Here is a 22,813-nt window from a genome sequence, read left to right on the forward strand (position 1 = left end):
AAAGACGAATTCTGTCTTTTTAAAATTATAACATGAAAGATGTATATTTTAAAAGACAGTCCCTATAAAGGAATCGTTGCATTACATTACCGTTAACTATGCAAATCCGGTTTGTATATAACTTCAGCCTTTCAGTGTAAATACTTTTCGTTTTGTCCAAGTCTATCAGTAGGTTTCTGGCCTGTTTCATGATCCGAGATAGTCGGGTACGCGAAATTGAGACCACGCGCTCATATTTCGCGTGTCTTTCACTTACGCGTCATTCTTACTGGCTGAGAGCCTGGAAAAGGCCAGTAGGTTTGTGTACGAAGAAATTGTTTGTGTTCTGTTTGTTTACTGCTTGTTTGATGAAGCAAAACAAAAACGTGGATGCGAACATTAGATGAGGACGTTTTGGTTAACGTAAGTTTAAGGACAGAAGTAGTGAAAGATATCATTTTTTGCAGGCAAAATCAGACCGACATCTCCGCGCAAAGAATCATCCCGACCCTCCTCCCCTAAGAAAGATCCTATGAACTCCTCTAGACCTCAGTCTCCCAGAAAAGAACCTAAACCCCAGACGAGATCAGTAGAGACGGAGACTGTGCCCCAGACAAGCGTGGAAGCCACTCTGCAGTCAGATGTCTACAAACTGGAACAACTGGTCTTGTTACTAAGGTAACAGCTACTGCAGGACCGTATGTAAACGCAAAGCGAAATACTTGAATCCTATTTTCCTTTAACGCGTTCAAAGCAAAGTACCTCCTGAAAAAAGTTGTCTTCGGATATGTCAGTTGCTGTGGTTTTCATGATAAAGGAATGAAATCACAAGCAATTTCCGAGTTCCAAAAACTCTCGCTTTCAAAACGAAGCTAAGGGCGCTCAGTCCATTTGTCAGAACTTGCCGGCCGGACCATTGCCGGACCAGTCAGTTTGAAAATGAAATGGCCTTTTCAAGAGTTTTTGTGGAAAACCATCTTTTTCGTGCACACTATTCAGTATTTGACTGATCTAGCTGGATAGTTTTGATTAAAAGTGAAATTCTAGTTACAACGGGAAGGGGCTGGCCGCTCAGTTTTGACAAATGGAAGCAGCCTAAGGGTTTTATTTCAGTGCAAGGGAATAAAATCTCATTTTCATATCAGTGGCTTCACACATAGCCTCGCTTTGAAACAGAGGCTTGGGACAACTCGAAAATGGCCTTTTACAGGTCTTACACACTCTCAAACTATACCTTAAGCATCATTTTTTTTAAGTAGATTGTCTCTATGATGTACTGCTTTATAAACTTCAGCATTTATTGCTAACAATACATTTTTCAATTGCTCCAATGTGGACTAATTCTGAATTCAACTTTGACTGCTTGCAGTCCGCCTTTTACAATCTTACAATCCTTCCAGTTCTTATCCCAGTCAGGGCAATTGCAAACGACGTTGCGCCCTCGCGTGCATGGGTTACGAGTATAGTTAATTTGCAATGAACATACAGACTACACAAGATCTTTTAAAGACTGTGATATACGTTTAAACACTTCGATGTGTCCTTCGATGGCCTTCAAGAAATAATGAATTTTTGTTCTTTTTTGTGTAACATCATTTATTTACAAATCGGAGAATAAAGGAATTAGACTACGCGCAGTCTCTCTTTTTTCTTGGTCCGTGACTGCTCGCAGTCTATAAGAGAATAAAAATAAGTGACATTCGAAAGAAAAGAATCCCAATAGGTTAACTAAATAAGTGAAATACAAAAGGGAGGGGCTGGACTTACAAGCACGTGGCCTGCTGGGACCCAGACCCCTGAAATATAATTTTTTTTTTAGACGCGAAGCGACCCAAGCTAAGAAAGAGGCTGAAAGTCAAGGAGATGTGGTACAAGCATTAAGAAGGGATCTGGCGGGTGTTGCAGCACGCATGTCTGATATGGCCGGCGAGTTAAGCGATAAACAGAAACAGAAACTGGAACAATACGAGGAGAGGATACTAGAGCAAGACACTGAGCTGGAAGAACAAAGAAAACAGCTCGTGCAGCTGTCTGGATTGGTTGATGAACAGCAAAAGGAGATTAACTCCAGGGAAGACAAACTTAGTGAACAACAAAAGGTATGTGACGTTTGTAAGATATGTAACTCTATTGCTAAGAGTCTTCATTGGTGGTGATGTAAGACCATGAATAACCTACATATTATTATGTTTAAAATATCTTCAGTGCTGTCCAGATCAGGATAATATGATTCAAGATCCCTCAGGTTGCCAACCGCCGCTTAATTAGCTCGGTTGGCTTAACGACGGTCTGCCGGGCGGGAAGTCGTGGGTTCAAACCCCGGCCGGACCGACACTCGTGGTGGTCGTCAAATAACTAAAGAGAAGGTGCTGCCTTTGTTTTGTCATCTGCAAAAGGATAAGGAGAAAAAACCGTTTGCTGTGTATGGCCGCAGCCTTTGTTCACATGAAAACTGTGGGACTTTTTTTTATTGTTCATCACATTTACCGACTACAGGAAAAAACGTTTAAACTGAATTAATGGTTGAAATAGTACAGTGCAAAAGAAATAAAGCAGTACAACAACGAAATTTAATTAATATAAAGTTAACTTAAATTTTGTTTTTCTGTTATGAAAACTTTGGGACGTTAAAGAACCCACACATAAAAGTGCATTAGAATCTGAAAAGCAAACTTGTTGCGAGGAGCGAAACGAAAGGCAACGGTAAAATGAAAAGCGGGCAAATCCCGTAACAGCCGCGTAGATAACGTTGTCTCTCCCCAGTCTTTGCCTGCCCTTTTTTCACCGTAGTTTTTCTATTCGATCGTTGCAACTCAACTGAGAGCCTGAGACTAGTGTTTATAACTGTTCCTAGGCGTTAGTAAGGCAAAAGCGGGACACGGTCAAGAAGGGAACTGAACTGGTTGAATACAAAGAACAACTGGCCACAAAAATTGACGAGCAGGAGGAGAAGATCAAGATGATTGAGAAAGAGGTGACAATATTCTTAACGTGTTACGTCGTGATAACTATATTTTCGTTTCACTAATATGATTACAGTTAACGTAAAATCAAGCTTGCGCCGTTTATTCCAGGTAGTCCGTACATTCTTGTTTAGTTACTTTTATTAAAATGTGTGGTTTAGTGCTTTGTGCCTGCGACCTTTCATGCAAAGGTCACAGAGGCTTTGATTAAATTCGCTTCACCAATAAATCACTTGAAAACTTCTTAAAATCTCCGATGTTATTAGATATACAGTTTTTAAAGTATGAAAAAAATCTCCTTCAAATCTACATTTACCATTTAATTCTTTCTTTTCCATGTCAGTCTACTTCGGACTTCGACTTCCTGTCTGTTGGAATTTCTGTCTAGCTTGTCACGCAACGTGAAGCTCCAATTTTGTCACGCACCACTAAAGAACCTTTAGTTAATTCACCATCAGTTTAATTGCGCTTAAGTCAAGTTTAATCTTTTTTACTAGTTATTTGGTTTTCTCTACAGAATCTCATGACGGGTGAATTACACGCTCTTGGACTGCGATGTCGAGGAGAGAGACACGAGCTAGTGATAGCGAGGCAAAAAGAGGCTCTGGCAGAACTCAGAGGCCGAACAAAAACACTGGAGCAATTTAAACCACCACGTAAGTCTTGAAAGTAAATCTGTCTTACATGATAGACTGACGTCTTTGATCGCAGGGCCTAAACAAGAGCTTTGACGAAATCCGCATGGATACAAAATATGCATAGCTTATAAAACTTGAGCGCAATCACATTACATTCATTCTCCAATCTGTTTCAAGTGACAAAAGAGCAGAAGATTTGGAGTGAAAATTATGCGAAAGAAGTCCCTTATTTTGTTTTGTTACCACGTGAAATGGGAGATGTCTGCACGCAAACTATGTCTCCACTTTTCGGGAAAAAAACTCTTGGGTAATACGCTTGGTTGCGTACAAACCTTGACAGTGGCCTGATCAAGGCCACAGCCCTCTTTCTCAGATCGCGCGCCGTCTTATTTTCGCTTGGCTTGTGTTTATTTGGCGAGGTCCCTACATACTGAGAGCCTGGCACAGTCTACCTTGACGGTGATTGAACCATGAATGTCGCGAAAAAATATTTAAAAAAATGTGATAGGCAGCTGGGGCTAACCAGGCAATGATCTCCACCTTAAGTCCCTTTTACACAGGCAATTTAAAATCGGGCCTAAACTTGAAACTTTTATCGTGCCTTTGGCCTGCGTTTCAAGCGTTTTCTACAGCTATGTTCGATTTCGAAAAAAGGGTCGAGGAGTTCCTATCTCTTCTTTCCCCAATTTTCCTCTGTCATGAAATTAATGATGGCGGCCGCAGCAATACGATCATAAACAAGCAGCTTTTACCCACTCTAAAAAATCGTCTTCATCGCAATCTAGACAACGGTTGGCTTTATATACTAATAAGTCATTTCCGTGTTCCACAGATGAAACCTCACTTTTAAAATGCGGCCAAATTGCAAAACCTTTTTCGTGAAAATGACTTTCATTTGCGTTAAAAGTCATTTTCATATTAAAAGCTTCGCACTAACGCTTGTTTGCAAAGATAGGTAACTTGGAAATGGTCCACCTTGTGGCGCGAAATTTTTGCGGGTTCTAATTTTTGCGATTTTTGCGGGGTTTTTTTTTCAGCGATCCGCAAAAGATAAGTTCCCGCAAATAAAAATTACCGCAAAATTTTTTCCGCAAAAATTTACTCCAGATTAAATATTCTCTAACTTAAATTCGCTAAGAAATCGTGTTTGTTCAATTACAACTTGTCTCTTTCGTTCAGAAACAAAGCGGTTTACAATGAAATATTGACGCACACCGTAGTATTGTTTGAAAGTATGCATTTCTATTGCACGTACTCAATAACAACGAAAATATTGTCAATGCTGGGTATTGGGTACTTTCTGAAAATCGCAAAAATTAATTCCCAGCAAGAAAAACCAATCTGTCCTAATCGGAAGAATTAGTTCCCGCAAAACACAAAAAATCACCAATCCGCAAAAATATACTCCTGCAAAAATTTCGTGCTACATGGTATCTATTGCTGGCCCGTAACCTAGGCTTCGCCAGGGACACGTTACGTGTAATAGACGTATTTCTAGTTGATAAGACGGTTTTTTTTGTTACGTTAGTTCCAAATCATGAACAAGCTTTACAGCAGATTGTGGCTCTCAAAAAGGAAGCTCAGTGAACTAAGGGCGAAGCTGGCCTCCCAAGAAGAGGACTACCACAAAAGCGAAGGCGAAATGCATGCTGAGGTAACAGACGTAACAGTGTGATGCTCTTCTAATTCATGGAGTTCTGCTCTTGCGTTTCCTCTTGACTTCATATTAAAAAGCGACGTCCTTTTGGCGCGTCACGTATTCTGTTAGGAAGGATTGCGTGACAAAGGGTCCCGTGGTCATAGCGGACTACGCGTAGTCTCTGGTTATTTTCTTAGGAATAGTAAAGCAAGCGAATTACTCAAGCGCGGGAAAATCACGACCCGAGTGTCACCTTCTTCGCGGGTGGCGATTTTTACGCGCGCTGGTGTTATTCGCTTGCTGTACTATTCCTGAGTACATTTGAATATCAGCCTGGTAGGCGAAGGGGTAGGAAAAGAGAGGAAAAAGGAGGTTTTCCCCCTCCCCCTCTCCTTTTTGTGCCTGTTACGCAGGCTGTCACTGAGGAGAATGATGGACTACTCGTAGTCCACCCTGGTCATGTCGTTTGTAGAGTGAGTCCTTGCTATTATTTGCCCCCATTTTTTTCCCCAAGACTTTGTTGTATGACAAAAATAATCATTTTTGCTCACTTGAAAGAGTTCAAGTATGATCCAGCAAACTGAAGAGGCTGAAAATAGGATAAAAACTGTCATGGGCCATTTTAAGAGTGTGTCATAGATCCTTCTTCCCCCTTTTATTTCAATAATTTAACATTCTGCGAATGAACGTTTACATGTTGAAATGCTATAGCATGCTCTCTATGCCATGATAGTCTTTTGTGAAATGCCTTAGATCTGTTTCCTTGTAACAGCTCAGAGTTCGTCGTGAGCAGGCTTCTTCCAGCCTCGCTGAAACCGATTTGGAAAAAGGCGCTCACCAGCAAACAAAGGAAGCATTAGATCTCAGTGAAAAGACGGTGAGTTGATTTTAATATAAACACGAAAAAATTAGTGAGGAGTATAAGAGCTTGAGCAAAAGCGTTTTTGAGCGACCGAAATTAATGACTTGACGCTAATAAATGTACGCTCCGGTCATCATTCGCCGTTAAAAAACGACTTGGCATGAGCGCCTTATTGGCAGCTTTTTGCAGAAGTAAACTTGGGGTAATCTGTCAAGAGTGCCTTATTGCAAATACCGTATTTATTCGATTAACCGCCCTGGGCGCTTATTAAATCTTTGGACCTTGAGTGTGGGCGCTTATTCGAGGTGAGCGCTTATTCGAGGCTGGGCGCTTATTAAATTTTCACCATTTTCAGCAAGTGAAGTATGTTTATTTTGCAACAAAACAATAAATGCTAATAACAAAACGCGAAGAGGTAACAAAGCAAGGCTTCTGTAAATACTCTAAAGAAAACTCCGTCCTCGGGGAAGTCTCGTATTAGAATTTATTCACTCAAGTGAGTGGGTTGGAGGTGAGCGCTTATTTGAGTTTGATTGGGAGGAGGAGGGGGTGGGCGCTTATTGGAGGCTGGGCGCTTATTAACTTTTTCTGCCTTTAGGATGGGCGCTTATTCGAGGTGGGCGCTAATTCGAGGTTGGGCGCTTATTCGAATAAATACGGTAGTTCACATGCTATGTTGTAATATAATATGATATGATATGATATGATATGGTACAATATAAAGGTGAAATATGGTCTTTCATGAAAATAGATTCAACTTTTAATGTTATTTGATAGAAGATAATGTCGGTTCACCTTTTTTTCTAGAGAAAAAGAAACTAAAAGATACCTAATTCGTTCCATGAAAAGGAAGAACGAAAAAGGAAATGAATCATCAAGATTACCTTTACTGTCCTTCACGCACGTTTTTGTGCGCACGCCAGTAGTCCCCTCTACCGTTCCCTTTCGAACGCCTGGCACGGTACCAAACGCTGTTCGGTAAATTAGCCCGCGCTCCTCTGGGAGGACTGAGAGAGCAGCGGAAATCGAGTCCATTACTTCGGAGGCTGCTGTAAGACTATTCTTGCGTCGCTTTATTTGAGCGCGTCTCTCCTCTGTCCTTCAAACACGCAAAGAAACAAGTTATTTCCGTTGCGTAAGTGGTTATTTTCCAGGCTTTTATTAACTGTAACTGTTTTTCTTTTCGCAGTATCTGAAGTTGGCTCGAACACTCGGTGCACTGCTTGAAATAGACTCGTTACCAGGTTGTCGCTCAATGGCGCACCTCCCAGTGGAGGAAAGAGAGAGACTGGAACTAGACAGGACCAAGGTAATTTGAGTTTCAATTCCTGCTTAAAAATGCGACCTGTGTACGCTGTTACATGTACATGTGTCTTTGTTTCACAATGCTAGAATAAAAGTACTGAAGATACCACAACACGTAATCGTTAAAAAAGTACCAATGACACTTAAATAGTCGAAGCTTTCTTAACGGACGCTTGCGCAAGAGCTAAGGACGGCTCTACTTGTGGTCGGGTCGACCAAAAAACTCTCAATTTACTCGCCATTGAAAATGACTTAATAGCGCCCCGAGTAAGATCTGCAATATTTGTGTTTTTAATAGACTGCTCGAAGCGTGTGATAAAAACCAATCGGCGTAACATGCCCTGAACCTGTGCGATATATTTTGGAAGATCAATTCAGTTCCACTAGGCCAACAGATCCTTAACTCATTCGCAGAAGAATCGACACGCAAGTCAACATATTGTAATTAGGTGGTTCATTGTTTTTCTTCGTCTATTTCATGAGTGAGGGGATAGTTAATTGTTTTGCTTTAGTTTTGTTTCATGTCTGAGCTCCCTTCTTTTGTACCCATTCTTTTGAGTGATTTCTATGAAGTTTTAATTTTCCCTTTCATTTATTTCCCTATGAATATCAGGCTGAGGAGCTGATGGTCACTAAAGTTCAACAGATGAACGATCGAATGGAAAGAAAAGTCCAGCTTCTGGGTTCTTATGAAGATGACTTGGTGCATCTAAGGTAAAGAGACAAGAAACAAAATAAGTAAATAAATAAATGCACTTTATATCTAGAACGAAAGTACCAATTGTGGACACTATTTTTACGTCTCCTACTGGAGACGGGACCGCCATTTTACGTGGTCATCCGAGCCACCCGACGGTCTAGCCGCTCGCACTACAAAGGGAGTACCTTCATTTCTTAGTCAATTTAAGACCCTGAGTGGTCCGGTCTCGGGAATCGAACCCGCGACGACCGCGACCTCCCGCTCTGCAGTCAAGCGCTCTACCGACTGAGCTAATCCTGCTGCGGTTATAAAATGTCTTATAAAAAATGCTTTTAATTTAACATCACCTTAGACCGTTCACAGTCCCCTATTTTTGCTAAGATCTTAAGGGTCGAGCTCTTACCGGTACGGCGACTATCTGGGTCTCATATGTACCGAGGGGGCGGGCTTCGGGATCCCTGCCCCTTAAAGTAGATTTCAGGCTCATCCCAAGACTGGACTCGGAACATTTAAAACTAAGATGGCCGCCTGATCTCGACGATTTTACGAAAAATAGTTGACTGATAACAGTCTAACATCACACAATTGTTCTGGAACTGGCTAAACCCCAGGCAAATATCCTGAATTAATCCGCGATCAATTCCATAATTCTCATCGCCAATGTCTTATAATGGTCTCCGTTATAAAAGGAGAATTTCAATCGATAAAAACAAAGCTCCTGTTACATCTTGTCGTCATGGCCTCGTTCTTCTATTTTCCTTGATTTATAGACTGTTCTTAGACCCCTATTTTTCAGTAGGATCGTCGAGATCGAGTACTTACCCTTGGGGGCAGCCAGCTTGGTTTCAATTGTACTGGGTCCGGCCTGGGGATTTCCGTTGAGTAACAAATCTACTTAGAGGGCGGGGGAAAGTTTAGGAGGAGACGAGAAAAATTTCTATATTTCTCCCCTGCCTCCCGCCGCCGCTAAAACCCCGACACCACCCGACCCTCGGTACCTTCGAAACCAAGATGGTCGCCCGTAACGGACTCGTAACGTTAAGTGCTCGATCTCAACGATGTTATGGCAGAATAAAGGACAGTGAACGTTTAGAAGTCAGGGTAATATGTCGGGAAGGTAAATGTGTACACCTATATAAAATAAATAGATGGAAAAAGTGAAGATTTTTGTGGTCGAATTACGCGAAATATTTCGTCCTTCGTTTCAGAAATAGTGAGACAGTGGCAGGACAGAAAACGGCTGAAGCTACAGGACTTAAGGTTGGCATGTTGCTCGGATATTGTTAGTTGCAGTTGTGTAGAACGTGTCCTTCTCTTCATTATAAGATGATTTAAAATCTGTTTGTACCGCATCCCTTAGCCTTCGTAGCTGGCGGGATTAGCGGGAGTGCTGTAGTTTTTTGGCGGCGGAGCCGCGTGAAGATTAAGAACTAGCTGGTGAAAATCCCTAGTGGCTTTACCGCTCGCTTCGTCAATAAATTACCCCGGGCACAAGCATCCCGCCCGCAACTCAGGCTACCGCATCCCTCTCTAATAACTTTGTAGGAAGAGAAGGCTAAATAATGGGATCAACGTTAAATTCACCTAACCTAAAAACTCTTTGTTTACGACTGTTTTCATTAAGGCTCTTTCTGACATAGAACATTAGCGTTAAGCCGTGAAGTTATTGCCATAAAGTCTATGAAGGGTCATAGGAAAGTGGATTGTATTATTCATTCCTTTCATTGGTTAATGTGCGGGGCCCAGTTATTCGAAGGCCAATTAGCGCTGAACCGAGGTTAAATTTCAATTCGGGTTTCTTTTTCTTTTGATCAAAAGCATTTTTTCGAATAATTTTATCTATTCCTTTGAGAGCATCCAATCGTCAAATTATAACGAAATTTATCAAACTGAATTTGATTTTTAAGCTTTCGTCATCTGAATTCAAATTTCCTACTTACCCTGGGTTATCTTAATCCAGCTTTGAACATCCCTGCTCATATTACATTGAAGCTGTCTTTTTTTTACTGGAATTTTTCACTCTGATTTTGTCGTATTGTACCACATAGATGGATGTTCGAAATCGCCAGGAAGAGATCGCCTACCTTAGAGCATCAATGAGTAGATTAAGAGACGACCTGGATCAACAGCGTAGACTTAATGTTTGTTTAAAGGAAAGAAAGGTAAGATGGTTGTACACTTTGTACACTTTTTCCACTTAATGTGCTTGAACCAAGTAACCACCTTGACAGACAGTTTTATTTCTATTCTACGTGTGACCACAGGTAACCCAAGCTCACAGTAAGAGCCCGTAAGCAGCACTACCTTACATAGCTAATTAATAATGGTATTAAATAGGACTGAGTGGAGTTCAATTCAGTTGTTAATCATACGAGTGGTAAAACTTATTTGTTTAATCATGAGTATGATTACAGACCGAATTGGACGACACGAAGTTCTGTTACCAATTAATCATGACTATAACAAAATTTGTGATTTTTTTAGGTTTTTTTAATCAAAGCACATGAAATTCCGAGAGTTTTTTGCTAGCAGTGACAAAAAAAGCCATTTAAGTGCGCGGGTGATGGTGCGTATCGTCCAATTACTTAGGCATGACGCGTACTATCCTATCAGTGCTGAAATCGGTACAGTTGATAGCCAATCAGATTTGAGGATCGGCAGGGCTAAATGTAGGGTGCATTCGCAGGCCAGAAAACTGCCCGCGAGAGAAAAACTAAATGTGGTGTCCTTCATTCTCGTATCCGATCTACTCTCACTTAAAACACAGAGAGTTTTGAAAGGTTTGTGAAAGAACCTTGTCGGCAAAAATCAACTAACTTTGTTGGCTTTTTTTTCCTATGTCCAGAAATTTGCCATGGATATGGATGAGCGTGATACAAAGAGACAAACACATAGCTGTTACATGGACGAACACACCAGATACAAGGTGCTGAATGATAAGTATACTATATAATATACAGTAAATATTGTTTCACCGTCCACTTGTTAGCTGTGGCAAAGTTCCCTTTCGTAAACGGTTGCTGCCATTTTTACGACACTTGTTAGAACATTTTTGACCCGTGATTGAGAGTGTTTCTATTAACAAGAAGGTCAATCGTACCCCAGGGTCGAACCCAGACCTTTCCTATCCTAATCCTTCTCCCTTACCACTACACTACAACACCGACGCGACAAACTTGGAAAAATTTCAGTACATAAAGTAGTAAACTGTCTTTCTTAAAACTGATGCATCAATAACAGGTGACGCTAGCCTTCCGCGTTCACGGAGTGCGTTGTACTAGCAACGCAGGCGTTTGATTGTTCATTAAACGATGGATGTTAATTTGCGTTGACAACGGGTTTAGTTTAAGTTGCCGACACTGACAAATCGTTGGCAAGTCGTCGTTTCTTTTAAACGTACGCTTTCATAACACATAAGGCACGTCTTGCTCAAACACACGAAGGATTTTTGGTATTTTGCGGATGAATCACGTAAGCCAACATGCTTCTGAAGCAGCCCGGCCAGTGATGTAATTACAGTCTCTCTATTTTTCTCGCTTCCTCCCAAATCGCCCCCCGCCCCCTTAGTAGTTTTGACACTCATGCAAGATGGCAGCCCGTAACGCAAAGCTCTCGATCTCGACGATCTTACGGGAAAACAGGTGACTGTGAACAGTCTACTGCGCACGCTCTTCTTTACTTCTGGCCTTATTGTAACTTAATTAATCCAGGGAATATATTACATGTACCTTACCAATGGTAGCGTCGACCGTTAAAAATGGCAACGACCGTAACGAAGGGGAAATATGCGTCGTCGTGATCTATTACCTTTAGTGAATGATTATGGAGATGACTCAGATGCCAAGACAAAGCATCTATAATTCTTATTCTGCCTCAGCCTTCGGCTCAATTAATAACACTTACCTCGACCTTGATTATTCCTAATATCACAGGAACCTCATCCAATAATTGTTTATAATTGTGTATGTAATTTCCGTTACAGGAAGAACTTAAAAAGAAAAAGGCAGCAGAGAAACTTAAGAGGAAAAATTGCGAAATAGAGTCACTCAAAAAGGTAAGAAATGTGGGAGAGTTTTTCATGTATGTACGGTATGATGTGGTCGTCCTCGATTGGTAATATTTAATTCTGCAATCTATAACTGACTTCAGTTAGCTTCACTTTTCAGAAGAAGATCGGCGACAACATTGTTGAGACATTTTCCTCAGCTTTGTAACTTCGGAGAACAAAACAATCCACACCTCTCCTCTGTCCCCTCCATTCAAAGTTGGGGTGTTTTTATGCTTTATACAGGTAGCTTGAACAGCAACACAGCATTGTACCGAGGGGGTGGCAAAACGTCAGACAGGCCCTTTGGGCAAAGTGTCTCAGTTAATTTTGTCGCCAATGGTAGATAGGGAGTTATGCAAGTTATACATGTATCTATTGAATAATGGTAAAAGTAGAATTTGTAAAAGCTTTTGAAAATGCGTGTAGTGGCTACAGTGGCATATCGTGTAGAGATGATGACCACACTAAAAATGAAAGAACTATTTTAGCCTCAAAGTGCCAATTCAGCCCTGCAGGCCGATGTCTGATCCTGCCCCTCCTGAAGTCGTTTAACACATTTCGAGCGAAAACAGCCCAGTCTAAAGGATATTCCAGCCCACGCTGGGGCCCATTTCAGCCATTGGGTCCAAATCAGCCCTAGGTAGTTGGACTGTATTGGCCCTGATTTAAGGGAGCCAAATTAGATTCAAAAATATGACTGTATTTTACTTACCAAAACGGCCCCATTTTTACGGCTAAAACAGATCTTTCTGATTTACAGTGCACCTACTTTATAACTGAAATCCTCTCTTGCTGAAATGCAGAGTGTAATTTGGTTGTAGCCTTGTTTTTCGTACATTTCAGCATTTTTCCCTTAAAAGCATGACAAAACTTCATTCGGTCTAAAACTGCTGAATTCAAATTTATGGACGGTGCTAAATTGGCCGCCTGTGTACACCCCCCCCCCCCCCCCTCCTCCATCCTCTTTTCCTGAGGGAAGGGGGTTCTGTACACAGGCTACTCAATTTGCTGCTCTGTCATTGGTTAAGGCGCGGCGTTTCTAAGATCTGCGCGCGCCGCCGAAACTGTGGTTGCGTTGTCTGTGCTAAATCTGCCTACTTTTTTACGTGTAAACTCTTTTCTTCCCTTCTTTCGTTAATTCTCAATTCACCCCATTTCCCCTAAAAATTCAATCTCATTGCCCCTATAAATGGCTACGCGTGATGTGAACGTGTAGAAGCTAAGGTGTCTGAGGTTGTATTTTGTCAATTTATAGGAACTTATGTCCGCTGACCGAGAACTGAATGAAACTGCAGTCAAGTTGCAACTACTCGAGTCCAGCAGAGTAAGTGCATGGAACTCTGTTTTGTACATGTATTAATCTTCCTTAGCGGACATTGTTTTGGCTCAAAACACAATAGTTTTCACAAAATTGAACTTTGTTATCCCTGACAACACATAGTTCCATTCCCGATGTCAATGGCCTTTAAGGGATACTAATACCAAGAATTTTTTTGTCCTTAAATCTTCTTGACAAGTTTCCCTCCGTGGAGCAGTTTTATTTGACCAAGCCATTTACTTGTAGGCGTGTTTTAGTTACTATCATTTGTAAGTCTACCATTTTGTGATTAAAAGGTCGAGTAAAACGATTTCTTTGCAGCCTGTAAGGTCTTTAGAATGGCAGCGTTTGTTGTTGTTTAGTAACATTGGTCAGGTTGTGCCTGAAAATTAGCACCCGGAGAGCATAACCTCTTTGTCTTCCTTTGGAGGCTGTGCTTGAAAAGCGTTAAGCCTTTGAAGTCTCCGAACCCCGAACTTCTGGACCAGTTTAACTTGTTCTCTATCCTCAAACTGGTTTTTCCAGTGCGAGCATCTGTTTATTGATAAACCGCTGTGCCCGCTGTAACAAGCGCAGACTTGGGTTGGAAACTGTGTCTTAGCAACTAGCAGCACATGCTCAACAAAGATCTTATTCGATTAATGCAGTCTTTCCAAAGGGTGGAAAATTAGAAATTCGTGACAAACGTAATCGTTTTAAATTCTCTTTCAGAATAATTTAACGTCTCGCAGTGGTCATAGTGAAGACAGCGCTTTACTAGATTATGATGAGTGAATGAGTTACTGCATCTCCGCTACACGGGACTGACGATGGTTGTTCACGCCCTCCGCTTAGTATGATCAATGGTCATACACGTGATCTGCACGTGCCAAGCAAGCAATCTGGCGTGATACTAGGCGTATCTACAATATTCTGAGCGGGAAGTTTACCTCACATCATGGGAAACAATTTCGCTGTTCTTAATACTTGAACATAGTGTAAATAATATGAAAAAACCATCAGAATATCCAATCATAGGACAAAAGGACGATCCAGTTGTGTTCAATGGCAACCTGGCCTGACTCAAGAGTGAAACAGAGTGTGATGAAGATTCTGCAGTGTCAGTATGTTAAGCCGAACCCCTTTAGATTAACTTGTGTAAATACCGACGACTTTATTTTGAAAATAAGCAAATAATCGGGACTGATAACAAAGGTGATGCACAGCGACGTTTTTCGCAGATACTATCAATTTGTCAAATAAAGTATAATGACGCACAGTTTCTCTTTCCCCTTTTTTAAGCGGCGGTTGTTGACAAAAACAATTCAAATTTGGTTTTGTCATTCAATCTTTGTCTTTTTCCTTTTAAAGCTTCCTCATGAAGAATTGTTTTGTTATCAGCCAGTTTTGCCTTAGTTTCTATTTAATACCTGGTTGTCGACTCTACATGTACGTACCTTTTTCCCCAGTGGAGAAAAATAAATTGATATATGAGATCTAAAGAGGATCCCCCGTTTAATTTATAACCCTCTGGCAAGTCCTCTGTCCCCAAAAAATTCTATCATAGCAGATTTTATGAATTGACGTCTTCGTTTTATGGCTGTAAGGTATAATTTATTACGGCCACGTTTTTTGCATCCAGTGGATGTTGGACATAAGTTGTTTTCATTTCCAAGGGGTTGGAATGGAAAATGACTTGTTTTTCAATACTTAGGGTGCGTTCGATTGGGAAATCTGGATTTAGATTTTAAAATCCGGATTTCGGATTTGCAATAGAACGCGAAATCCAAAAACGGATTTCAACGCTGAGAAATCTGTTTTTGGATTTCCTTTTTACCGTTCGATTGGAAAATCCGAAAAGGGATTTGAAACTGACTGTCCTTATGAACAGCGGTTTTGCACGCGCACGCATAATTAGCGAAAAAAGACCGCTCTTGACGAGAACAGTTTTGCAAATCCTTTTTCGGATTTCCCAATCGAACGGTAAGGAGTAAATCCATGAAATCCGGATTTGGATTTCTAAATTGAAATCTACCCTGAGGACGGATTTCTCGACGGATTTCGCGTTCGATTGCAAAATCCAAAATCCGGATTTCAAAATCTAAATCCGGGTTTCCCAATAGAAGGCAACCTTATATTCGGTCGGCAGGCTCCAAGAAAACTTTCTCTTTGTCGCAGAGGCTCAGTAAAGCGTTTTGAATAATCATATTCGATGTGTAAAGTGAGTTCAGGCTCGTTACCTACAACCATCTCTCTAGGGAAAAGAGGCTCTTCGAAAAGGAGAGTAATGTTACTTTATCACTGAATTTTTTTAAACTTTTGATTGTGCAGCAGGTGAAAATACGATTAATGTATAAGGTACACTGATGTCTAGAGGTGTTATGCATGTGAAAGAAACATAATTTACAGAATAGGAAATAAATTAGATTGAAGGGGATCGGTTCTCTTGACAGTTTTGTGGATACGTTATGCAGTGCTACACCACATCATCTGCTCATGTTGCGGACTGTGCATTTTATGGAGGCTTTGCCACTCTGCCATTGGTCAAGCCAGTTATTTGGGTTTTGCGCGTCGTTGTCAACTGACGTTCCCGTTCAATTGCTAAATCAGCCTGTGACGCCTGCCCTTTCGGTAAAGTTATGCGCGCGCATTCTTGTCAACGTCACTATGGCAACGAATGTAACACCCTGAAATGTGTAGAGCAAATTGCAAAAACGGTTTTTACGCGGTGTCATACTTTAAGGACATTTTCTTTCCTGAATTCCTCAGTCCACTTATTCGGATTCTTTTTGTTTCCTTTACATTGGCCTCTTTTCCCTTCAGTAATTCTTAGATGAAGATCGCCGTTTGGTAGTGAACCTCTTCGCAAAGTAAATCAGAATTTGATTAGTTCCTGGGTCTCATTATTCCGCACGGCCTACGTGTTTCCGGTCACGTTGTACGAGCGAGTTTCTGTGTTCCCCCGCCGTTCGTCTCGGCTACGTCACCCAAGTGCATTGAAGGCTTGGGAAGGTGCTACATAGGGACTAAGAAATATCGCTTTATCCTGTGAATGGAACTGTTACTTCAGCGTTGCCATTAAAGTTTACCTTTCTGGAGACGATTGTGTGCGCGCGCACGTTATACACGTCACAAACAGGAACAGAATTTCTAACAAAATTCTTTTACTACTGGCCGACAAGTTACTTAAGATGAAATACAACTTCTATTGCTAATTTAATGATTATCTCAAATGAAGTATCAGCTAGGAACTACGAGTGATAACCATGGATTCCTTACCAGATGACATTTGGTTGGAGGTGTTTTCTTTTCTTTCTCAGAAAGATCTTCTCAGAGCTGCTCTTGTTTGTCGGACCTGGAAAAGACTGTCACGTGACAGCTCTCTCTGGTCACGCCTTGATCTCCAACCGTACGCCAGATCGCTGAGAGAGGATATTATACTGAGGCTTTTGAATACCATGTTTGCACCTCTCGGTAGACAACTCAACCTCAGTAAGAATTTGGTGACCACGGAGATTTTAAAAACCATATTTGAAACCTGCCATCGACTGCAAAGTTTAAGTCTGAAAAACAGCAGATTCCATTCCATCGGGCCTTGGCTTGAAAGGACAGTGGATCAGGTGGAAAACTTAATATTTCTGGATTTAAGAAACGCAAGTGGATTCGCTGCTGGAATTGAGGACATTTTGCAAAAAGCATACAACTTGAAATATCTAGGTAAGTAAATCGGTCTCTTTGTATAGCGCAGATAACAAGGAGAGGTTGTATTGATCGCTTGTTACTAGTGAAACTTTTCATTGGTAATTTTCAAAGTAAGAAGCTTGACTGATCTAACAATTCATCGATTTTGTTCAGATCGGACGTCCCTTGACTTGTCGCATTGACAAGGTTCATTTTACGATATTTTAATAAACAATAATTGGTAGACTTGCTCGCAAGTGGAGCTCACAATTTTTCCCGAGAGCGAAGCCCAAGCTAGAAATTCTTTATGATTTCGGCGGCAAAGCGAGCGACGGAGAGAGGTGGAGCCTTCTGCCGGAACCAGAAACGAGAAGCTTTGAGAAAGTCTACCGTAATGCATCAGTCAATTCCAGCTGCGCCCAGCCCCTCGACCCCGAGCTACTGCGGGGCATTTGCCCGCCTTGTCAGTCCCGAGATGGGGCTTGCAAATTTTGCACTGCCCGGGGGCCGGGCATTTGCCAACCCCGGGGCCATTCCCGAGCCTTTGTCACGCAGAATATAACTACACAGAAGGTTTTACTGAAAAAAAGGAGATTGGCTCACCTGTCAAGGACAGGAATAAATTGAAGAGGGTTGTAAAGGCATGTTCTCGATTTTATGCATGCATTTCTTCAATACTTATGAAGGCAGAATTTCATAGCGAAAGCCGGAGCTGTCGACGTGAATCAACGTGTTTTGGTTATTGAATCAAATTTCTGTTGATATTATTTGAAAAACATCCTTTTATACTTATAAAACTATTCATAGCATATAAAGTTACAGCGCTCTATCAATTTTAATGTCAATAATTTTATATCAATACTAAAACCATAAACTGGTGCATGTCGTCGCGGCGTCATTAGAATCCTAGCGCTATTACAAAGGAAGATTGGCGTTAATTGAAACAAAAAATCGCACATTAAAATGCTTAAAACGACATTATTCGACTGTGCGATCAATGAAAGTGCAGTGTTGACAGAGGACGGGGCATTTGCCCTCTTTTTTCGTCCCCACCCCGGGGGATTTGACAGCTTAAGAGTCCCCACCCCCGGGAATTTGCCATCCGAGGCAAAAAAATACTAATGCCCGGGGGTCAGCCGGGGGGGTGGGGGGAGGCTGGGCGCAGCTGGAATTGACTGATGAAGAACAAGAGACTATAAGGGGGACAGAGAGGGCATCCCCCATATACACCCTATTCCATAGGTAATTCGTCTCGAGTTATTTTTAACACCACAGATCTCGAAGGGGATTAGACAACAGCCAATCACATAGCGCAAATGTGTTCCGCGTGGAGGACCCACGCTGAGAGCCACGCGTCCTTCACGAAATGACGCAGAACAAAATGGGGGAAGACGCGGACAGCGATTTTGCTATTCCTTTTGTCGACGAAAACGACTACAGCGAGATTTCTGCGAAAGCTGTGTCAGCGAAACCGAAATTAAAAGGAATTGCCCTTCCTCTCTTGTATAGAGCTAACAGTAGAGCAGGGAAATCCTTAACACACTGAATATTCTCTCAGGATCATTTATAATTTACAGTTTGAAGAAAGCAATTTCTGGTTTGATGTTTATTTTTTTTCAGTCTTTATAGCGATTATTCCTACCCACTTACTTTGTCAATTGTAGGCGCACCCTCCTAAAGCTGAATTTCAAGGGGCCATATTCAAGCTCAGAAAGAGAAGTAAAATTTCGTCTTTGCTTATTTACGTCCTCCATAAAACGCGAAATTATGCATTTTCACGTCGTAGTCGTGCAAAAACGAGAAAGAAATGAACAAAAAAGTGTGTTGCACGTGGGAAGTTGTTGTTTTGCTAATTAAACCTATTGTTTTTTTTGACGTTCTAGTTGTCGTCCGCGTCGTTGGATCTTAAACTCCCTAAATTGTACAAACGACCGGTTTCAATATACCGGCGAAATTTCTCATTTTATTAAAGCACTGAGGTTACGACAACTTCGAGTTAAACTGATTTCACGGGTTGTCAAAGAGTCCAGCGATTCCTTTTCCCAGGTGAGCGCCGACTCATTTCGCTTCCATATTCAGGAATGCTCTCGATCTTTTTACGCTTTCATTGCCTCTTGCCCGACATGTTTTGCACGGCGTTTGGTCATGCGAAACCTCCACGAAACATCCACGCCTCGCGCGAGGTAACTTTATCCCGATTCTAAAAATAACTCGAGACGAATTACCTATGGAATAGGGTGCATATGGGGGATGCCCTCTCTGTCCCCTTTATAGTCTCTTGACATGACCTATTCGACCGGGATTTACAGGCGTCTAGGTTTCGGCAGCAATATTCCAGATGAGTCTGTTGAACGGCCTGGTGAGTACGTTTCACTAAAAGAAGTTGCAGTAAGCGGTCCTACTCGTAAGGGCAAGATAAGTGATGTTTTGTCTTCCCTCGGCGGGGAAGCGGGGGGAAGAAATCCCCGTATCGCGGTTAAAGCTTTAAAAGGTCTTCTTGAACACGCGAATTTAAATCCTCGCGAAATGTAATACCTGTGTCGAAGATCCACTGAAAAAAATGAAAATAACAATGTTAATGTAACAACAAATGAATCGAAAAGTAAACAACCTGGTTTCAGTTTTTTTCAGTTCCTTTTTGTATCTTCGATTGTGACATAACGTTTAAACTCTTAAAAGTTAATTTTTAAATAGGGGTCTTGCTTTTTCTATATTGTTTAAAGGATATTTTGAATTATGCGCTTTTCTTTTTCCAATTTATTTCAAAATTAAGAAAGTTCAGAGTCATTTCCAAAAATAAAATGAAGTTGAGTAATTGCCAACGAGCCATCCGAGCGAAGACGCTCGGATGGCGAGGCGGCAGCAGAATAGAGCCGCGTAAGACTGGGCAATAGGCAGAAAAATTCTCGATCGAGCTGAAAAAAGTGTAACCCAATGTAATGTAGATTCCCCTGAGACCAAGTGGTCAGTTGTGAACCAATCAAAAGGCAGTACCCGGCGCACGGGCTCAAGTTGAATAACAAACAAAATTTCACACACTTTTCGCCGTCATGACTTCCTGTGTTTATTTACCTAAATTTTTTCGTCAAACCCGGCCACCGCAGTCAAGAGACATGAGCACTTGATATATTCTATTACTTTTAGGGGCCATAACGTTAAGTTTTAACGAAGAGAAGTTTGTAAAACAGCAAAAGTGTTCTATGTGCAGCAAGCAATATTCTCACCACTAAAAAGGATCAGATTACACGAGGAGATAAGGAAAGCTTGGCACGAAGAATGCAGTCGCTTCTGTTGGAAAATCTGGTGTTGGGGAAAAAATCTTACCAGCGAACAAAAACGAATAACAAGCCTAAGCGAACAACAAAGGAAAAGAAAACAACGCCAGTTTTTTCGAAACCTGGCCGAGTTCAGGATTTATAAAAATAATGAACTAAAATTAAATACCGACGTGCCGTACATCGCATGTCCTTGGAAACATTTCAGATGGCCCAGCGAATCATTCTAAGTTTCAATCCGGTAACAAAAAGCCTCGGGAAATTTGAAAGGAGGTTTAAATGATTAAACTGTGCAAATATTTATCAACAATGTGAAACCGAACCGACAGTAGATTTGTAGATGGACTTAATAATATTGCCGATCGCTTCCTCTGGAAAGCTGACTTCATTCTTTGAAGGCACTTCACACTTTTACATAGCAGGTTTGTAAAGCCACCACACTGAATCTGAGAACTTTTCAAGAAAATAATCCTTGCAACAGGAAGGGACCAAGAAACGGTCAAATGGGAAAAAAAAGGAATTTTATTCCTAAGCAAAATACGCATGATTTGCTCGTTGGCACTCTATCGATAGGTATACCTAGTTTAAAAACAGGTTTATTGCTCGAACTGAAAATTGCTCCATCTTCTTTTTGTTTTCGTTCTACAGGTCTTCACTGTTGTATCAGTCCTCGACTGTTTAGAAGCATTTTCAGTAGAAAACAACAGCTCTGTATCTTAGACTGTACACAATGTGACTGGGTCACTGATGATAGTATCCAGATTGTTGCTGAAAATTGCCTCTTTATGGAATCTTTAACTCTCGCAAAGTGTCGCAACATCCAAGGGAAATCATTATCAAGTCTATTGAGCAACTGCCAAAAGCTAAAGACGCTCATATTAGAAGGGACCCAGATAAAAGACGAATACCTAGGAACAGCCGACTGGGAAAACACCAACATCATCGAGTTAAACGTGCTAAGCTGTTATCGACTGTCATTTTCCGGCCTTTCAGCGGTATTACCAAAACTAAAGCGCCTGCGCTACTTAAAGTGCGCGCTGACCGACGAAATTCTTCGTCTCATAGTGGACGGCTTTCCGTTGTTAGAGGTTTTCTTTCTTCATCGACGCTATCCAGTTACCGTTCAAAGCGTCAGTGATTTGCTCTTCCACTGTCCGAGTGTTACCTGCTTAGATATTTCATCTATTCCATTAGCGTTTGTTTATTTTGAGACCTTTTTACCCCGTATGCCCCGGCTTCAACAGTTAAGCTTTGCAGGTAACGAACTCTTGGGTACAGAGAACATTATACGTTCGCTTGCAAGAAATTGCATTGACTTACAAGTGATATGTGTTAATTATTTTCACTCGACAAACAACTTCGAAATCGAGCGCTCCTTTGTATTTTTGCTTCAAAGATGCCGTAAGCTCAAGGAAGTTATTTTAAACGGTTTGTTCGTGAACAATTTAGTTGTGTCTATACGGAGCTTAGGGTATTATGTGTGTGATAGAGACGACATATTGGTAGCAGAAAATAAACACTTTTTTCTTCCTGGACCTCAAAACAGTCTTGATAATGTCAACTTATAGGATTATACAATACTGTTACTTAACAAATAGATTGAGATTGCCATAGGTAGGGCTTTTTCACCAGTATATGAAAGAACAATAAAATAAGATAACAAAACACCCCTGATTACGCTGAATTTTAGGTGTGAAGTAAAATGTTCCCATTTATAGTAAAAGAAAGGATATAGTCGTCACATTTACATATTTGCTTTTTAACTCTGCGAGCTTTCGCATTTTTATACAAACTTCACGTTTCGTTTGCTAGTCATGATTTCTCAAAAGTGATCTAAAGTGACAGTTACAGGTTATGACGAGACTATTAATTTTATACAAAATGATGCAAGGGGTCTGGAAATTAGATTAAGAATTCCAAATTCTTAACAGTAATGAATTCAAAAGGAAGCAGCTAATAAAACATCAGCTTTTCACTGCTGATGTTGACATCAGGAGCTGGCTTAAGATCTTGCGTAAACGATGTTTCATTTTATCTTGCAATAGTCCGGGAGCTAGGGCCGTTTTGCTCAACCCAGAGGACAGAAAAGGTTTGACGAGGGAATTTGATAGATTAAAGCACCCTCTTGTTGGCTAAGTAGTTCGTGGTCCTAAAAAACTCGCCAACATTTGACAAATTAAAAGAGTTGGAATAGCAGCGATGAACAGCGCGAATTCCGCACTTTTTGGATGACGTTTTCGCTGCCGTATCTGTCGTCTTTGCTTACAGTGAAAATAAGTTCAACATGAAAGCCAGGCTGAAAGTTGAAACCAAATAAATTATCGGAAACGCACTCCACAAGAAAACCAACATGCTTATATATCTCCTTCTGAGACGTCTCCAAGATATACTTTTAACAATTACTTTTTAGTAATAGTGAGCGATAT

The 22,813-nt window shown here is 41.1% G+C and overlaps 1 protein-coding gene and 1 pseudogene across 1 annotated transcript; both read left to right on the top strand.

Annotated features, from left to right (window-relative positions):
- LOC140924258 (uncharacterized) overlaps positions 1–15,824 on the top strand; it is a 44,665-nt pseudogene extending 28,841 nt beyond the window's left edge.
- An 839-nt stretch (positions 15,825–16,663) lies between these two features.
- Positions 16,664–22,052, top strand: LOC140924354 (F-box/LRR-repeat protein 12-like). The gene is made up of 2 exons (XM_073374423.1): positions 16,664–17,148; positions 21,036–22,052. The coding sequence occupies exons 1-2, from the start codon at positions 16,698–16,700 to the stop codon at positions 21,953–21,955; spliced, it is 1,371 nt and encodes a 456-aa protein (XP_073230524.1). The 5' UTR covers positions 16,664–16,697; the 3' UTR covers positions 21,956–22,052.
- The last annotated feature ends 761 nt before the right edge of the window (positions 22,053–22,813 follow it).

The sequence above is a fragment of the Porites lutea genome, chromosome 1, assembly GCF_958299795.1.
Source record: "Porites lutea chromosome 1, jaPorLute2.1, whole genome shotgun sequence".
Classification (NCBI taxonomy): Eukaryota; Metazoa; Cnidaria; class Anthozoa; order Scleractinia; family Poritidae; genus Porites; species Porites lutea.

Excerpts from the sequence above, each read along its gene's own strand:
- LOC140924354 (XM_073374423.1), top strand. The coding sequence starts at position 16,698 with ATGGATTCCTTACCAGATGACATTTGGTTGGAGGTGTTTTCTTTTCTT. Across the intron at positions 17,149-21,035 it reads ATACAACTTGAAATATCTAG|GTCTTCACTGTTGTATCAGT; the intron begins GTAAGTAAATCG and ends TTCGTTCTACAG.